The sequence below is a fragment of the Macrobrachium nipponense genome, chromosome 49 (genome assembly GCF_015104395.2).
Source record: "Macrobrachium nipponense isolate FS-2020 chromosome 49, ASM1510439v2, whole genome shotgun sequence".
NCBI classification, from domain to species: domain Eukaryota; kingdom Metazoa; phylum Arthropoda; class Malacostraca; order Decapoda; family Palaemonidae; genus Macrobrachium; species Macrobrachium nipponense.
The window spans coordinates 2378155-2383154 of NC_087224.1; the positions used below are offsets into that span (position 1 = coordinate 2378155).

At 36.2% G+C, this 5000-nt stretch overlaps 1 protein-coding gene and 1 long non-coding RNA gene across 2 annotated transcripts in view; one reads left to right on the forward strand and one right to left on the reverse strand.

Moving 5' to 3' along the window:
- Positions 1-5000, reverse strand: part of LOC135205211 (uncharacterized) — a 539269-nt gene that overhangs the window by 479657 nt on the left and 54612 nt on the right. The window lies entirely within an intron of this gene.
- The window catches only part of LOC135205372 (uncharacterized), an 8525-nt gene continuing 4285 nt past the window's right edge, over positions 761-5000 (forward strand). The window contains exon 1 of the mRNA XM_064235869.1: positions 761-968. Coding sequence (XP_064091939.1) covers positions 833-968 — 136 coding nt within the window. The 5' untranslated portion in view covers positions 761-832. The remainder of the gene's footprint in view (positions 969-5000) is intronic.

Genomic DNA, 5000 nt, shown 5'->3' on the forward strand with positions numbered 1-5000 from the left:
CTCTCTCTCTCTCTCTCTCTCTCTCTCTCTCTCTCCATCAACGCTGTTGACTTTCTGAGAATCATTACAACCCGTTTGACATGTCCCAATTTCTGAATTAGGAAGACAATGCTTGAAGGGTCTTGAAAACTAATATGCATTAGAAAAATTGTATTAACATTAAAACATATGAGAGAGAGAGAGAGAGAGAGAGAGAGAGAGAGAGAGAGAGAGAGAGAGAGAGTGGGGGGAGGAGGGTGGGAATTTCTTAGAGTCCTAGAAAAATGTAAATATGGTCCTTGATATCTTAATATTTAAAGCATCTGGCAGAGTAGAAGCGAGAGAGAGAGAGAGAGAGAGAGAGAGAGAGAGAGAGAGAGAGATTTGCATGCACCTCACAACTCTGCAATTCTATTAAATACAGAAAATATCTCTGGACGTTGCATTAAAGCTGAAATCTACATAAACACATAGCGCGCACATGCCACTTTGTTTACAAACAAGTGCATCACCGTCAAACCCCGCCCACTTCCTCGTGATTGGCCGGAAGGGTAACGCCCCCTTGTGACGTCATCAGATGCTGTCTTGTGAAGTAACACCTATATACGTGTCATTTCCCAATACTAAGTCAAGATCGTTCGTTAAATGATGAAATACTAAGGGCTCAAGTGACGGAAATACAGAAAATGTGGGCACGTAACGTGACGTCCATGGGTCGTGGTGTATATGCAAATATATATACACCTCCCAAAGCGGGGCAGTTACTCAGTGTCCACGGGGATGTCGAACGACAAGGTTGTGTTGCACATCGCTCCGTGGCGTTCCACACCCCACTCGCTTCTAGGCCACAGAGATGTCTGACTTTATCCTAAACATTTTTCGGTTTTGTGCAGTGCCTTTCGGCTTCGTGGGTGCCGTCATGGATTCGGGTTCGACAGACGAGACGGCAGATGACTGTGCCTCTTCGAGAGATAGGGATTATATAATTGGTGAGTGGAAAAAGATATTATTTTCGTGTGAGTGATGTTAAGGTGAATTCTGACAGTGTTCGTCTGGGTGGGAAGGGATCTTTGGTATGAAACATGGTGACGTTTTCAGATTATAACTGTTTGATTTTTTTTCCCCCCAAAATACTCAAGCCCCCATAAGATTTTTATTCGAATATAACTTTGAAAAGCTATAATAAGAAAAGATCTTTAACCTGAATATTTGTGACGTTTTCAAATGATACCTATTTAATTTGAGTTTACATAAAACGAGATTAAATTCCTAAGGAATTTTACTCAAATATAACTTTGAAAGAAATTTTTTTACAATTGAATTGTGCGAAATTGCAAATAACGGAGATTTTCTGTTAAAAATCTCAAATTTAACGGAATATTGCCCTTATAACTAACTATATTCTTATAGGACACATTGTGTTATATACGAACACTTTACTGAACAGAACTTCTCGTATAACATCACTCAGTATATCCGAGCATCCCAGTTTATACACATTATTACACCTACTAGTTCTGAAGTACACAGTTGGACTTCATTTTTTGTAAATATTTGTGAAAACATAAATATTTATGAACACGTTTTCTCATGATTTATGAAAACACGTTCTCATAAATATTTACATAAACACTGTCTCACACATTTATAAAAACATTGTCTCAAAAATGTTTATAAAACACTTTTCACGAATATTTATGAAAACACTTTTTCAAATATATTTATAAAGACATTTATCACAAATATTTGCGAAAACATTTTCTCAAATATATTTATATAACATTTATCACAAATATTTATGAAAACATTTTCTCAAAAGTATTGATGAAAACATTTTCTCACAAACATTTATGAAAACATTTTCTCGTAATTTATGAAAATACTTTCTAAAATATATTTATAAAAACACTTTTCATAAATATGTACTATTTATGAAAACTCACAAACATTGGTGAAAACATTTTTTATAAACATCAGTCAGCTACTCTCATCATCTCTTGCTTGCTATTCATCCTGACATCAATGATTCTCTTGTGCAATATACACCCTAACATCAATTATTCTCTTGTGTAATATACGCCCTGACATCAGTTATTCTCTTGTGCAATATACACCCTGACATCAATTATTCTATTGTGTAATATACACCCTGACATCAATTATTCTCTTGTGTGATATACACCCTGGCATCAATGATCTTGTATAATATACACTGACATCAATTATTCTTTTGTATAATATACACTCTGACATCAATTATTCTTTTGTATAATTACACCCTGACATCAATGATTCTCTTGTATAATATACACCCTGGGATCAATGATCTTGTATAATATACACTGACATCAATGATTCTCTAGCATAATATACACTCTGACTCAATGATTCTCTTGCATAATATACACTCTGACACCAATGATTCTCTTGTATAATATAACTCTGACATCTATGATTCTTTTGTACAATTACACCCTGACATCAATGATTCTCTAGTATATTATATTCATCCTGACATCAATGATTCTTTTGTATATTATATTCATCATGACATCAATTATTCTCTTGAATAATATTCAATGACATCAATAATTCTTTCAAAATATCGATCCAGACATCAGTGATTCTCTTATATATTATATTAATACAGACATCAGTGATTCTCTTGTATAATATTTATCCTGACACCAATGACTTTCTTTTATAACACAGATTCTGACATCAGTGATTCTCTAGTTCATAATATTACCCCGTGGCATCACTAATTCCAGATTTACATCTGAAATAAAGATGGTGTTATTAACTTCCTAACAAATTCAGTACAGTTTCAATCCAGTTGAATATTTGGATTATAGTATTATTCCTGATGAATTTCTCTGTACAACCAGTTCAAAACTTTTCTGTACAACCAGTTCAAAACTGGTTTGACAATTCCGAGAGGTACCTGGTCAACCCAGGGTGTATTCAACACTCGGGCTACTTGGTTAATCATAACTAGGTCACTAGGAATTATTTAATACTCAGGAATTATGTGACTGAACCAAGTTTTCCTTTGTTATCTCATATGCTGCTCAGCTCACCACGAATACTTAAGACATTGGGCCACTTGGTTATCTCACGGGTAATTTGGCCAACTCAGAGGTACTGAACATTTAACATTTAATTAACTATCTAATTGTCCCGTGGATTATTTGGTTAAATTTGGAGTTATCTGCTTAATTCAGCAGGGACTTGGTTAACCGAGTGGGATTTTAGTTAACCGAGTATGTTGTACTTGGGTTTACTGGTAATTGGACTGTTAATTAAGGAAGCTTTCTTGCGAGATGCGTGTATCGGTTCGTTTCGTGCTTGTTTGTTTTGTTTTGTTTGTATGGTGCTTTTACGTTGCATGGAACCAGTGGTTATTCAGCAACGGGACCAACGGCTTTAACGTGACTTCCGAACCACGTCGAGAGTGAACTTCTATCACCAGAAATACACATCTCTCACTCCTCAATGGAATGGCCGAGAATCGAACCCGCGGCCACCGAGGTGCGACGCTAATACCATACCAACCACGCCGCTGAGGCGTCCGTTTCGTGCGCACATGCTCGCTGTCGTATATGATGCCTACTAGGGTGGTCTTCCGTCTCTCATAGTGTATTTCCGATCAAAATTTTTCTCCTCAAACCTCTCTATATCTCTCTCTTCCAAATCAATTTTTTTCCTCCACCATCTCTCTCTCTCTCTCTCTCTCTCTCTCTCTCTCTCTCTCTCTCTTCCAATTCAATTTTTCCTGAACCACCTCTCTCTCTCTCTCTCTCTCTCTCTCTCTCTCTCTCTCTCTCTCTCTCTCTAAGCCATACATTTCAATCCAAATTTATTTTCCTGAAATATCAATCACTCTCTCTCTCTCTCTCTCTCTCTCTAAGCATACATTTCCAATCAAATTTATTTTCCTGAAATATCACTCACTCTCTCTCTCTCTCTCTCTCTCTCTCTCTTTCAAATTTCAATTTTTCCATGAACCATCTCTCTCTCTCTCTAAGCATACATTTCCAATCAAATTTATTTTTCTGAAACATCTCTCTCTCTCTCTCTCTTTCTCTCTTTCTCTCTGTCTGTCTGTCTGTCTTTCTTATAGTAGTAGTAGTAGTAGTATATTTCCAAGCATATTTATTTTCCTGAAACCTCTCTCTCTCTCTCTGAACTGAGAAAAGTATAAATAAGGCAATGACTGACATCACACGTTCCATGAGAAGCCCTCCCTTTAGCTATCTGAGGCCTTCAAGACTATACGAAATCTCAAATGCTTATATATACCATATCTAATGTCGTGTATGTAAATATACACAGCATACTCTTCATAATGTATGATCTATTATCCCATGTCATATTCCAGCCTTATATCTTGAACTCCCACCCACAACCGCATCTCCAGCCACGCCCCCCTACCCCTAAACCCATCTTCAGCCAACACCAACGGCCCCCCCACCATCCCCGCCCCCCAACACGGTCGACCACAATCAAACAATCAGAATGACCATTTCCGCTAATGCACTCAGCATAGGGATGGACACAGAAAGACCGCAGGAATAAATAATGACGGATAATTGACCTCTATCTACGCTTTCAAGTGGGCCTTGAGGACGACGCGAAAGCCTGAATAAACGGGCCATTTTTGTTTACGTTGCTATATCTTAATAAGACCGTATTTTAAAAATAATTTTAATATAGATTCCCGTTTGGTACTTAATATTTCCTCTTGTCCATAGCCAACGTCTCCACCATAGAATTTCATGAAACACGATAATATATATATATTTTGTGTGGGTAGTTATCTTTTGGGGAGACTAATAAATAAATATAAGAACTTATGTATATAACTTCGTGTAATTTATATATATATATATATATATTATATATAATATATATATATAATATATATATATATATATGCATGTATGATTTTAATAGAAGGATCCACATTGATATTCTTGTTTGGTAAGACGAAATATATTTGCATATATATAGTATATATA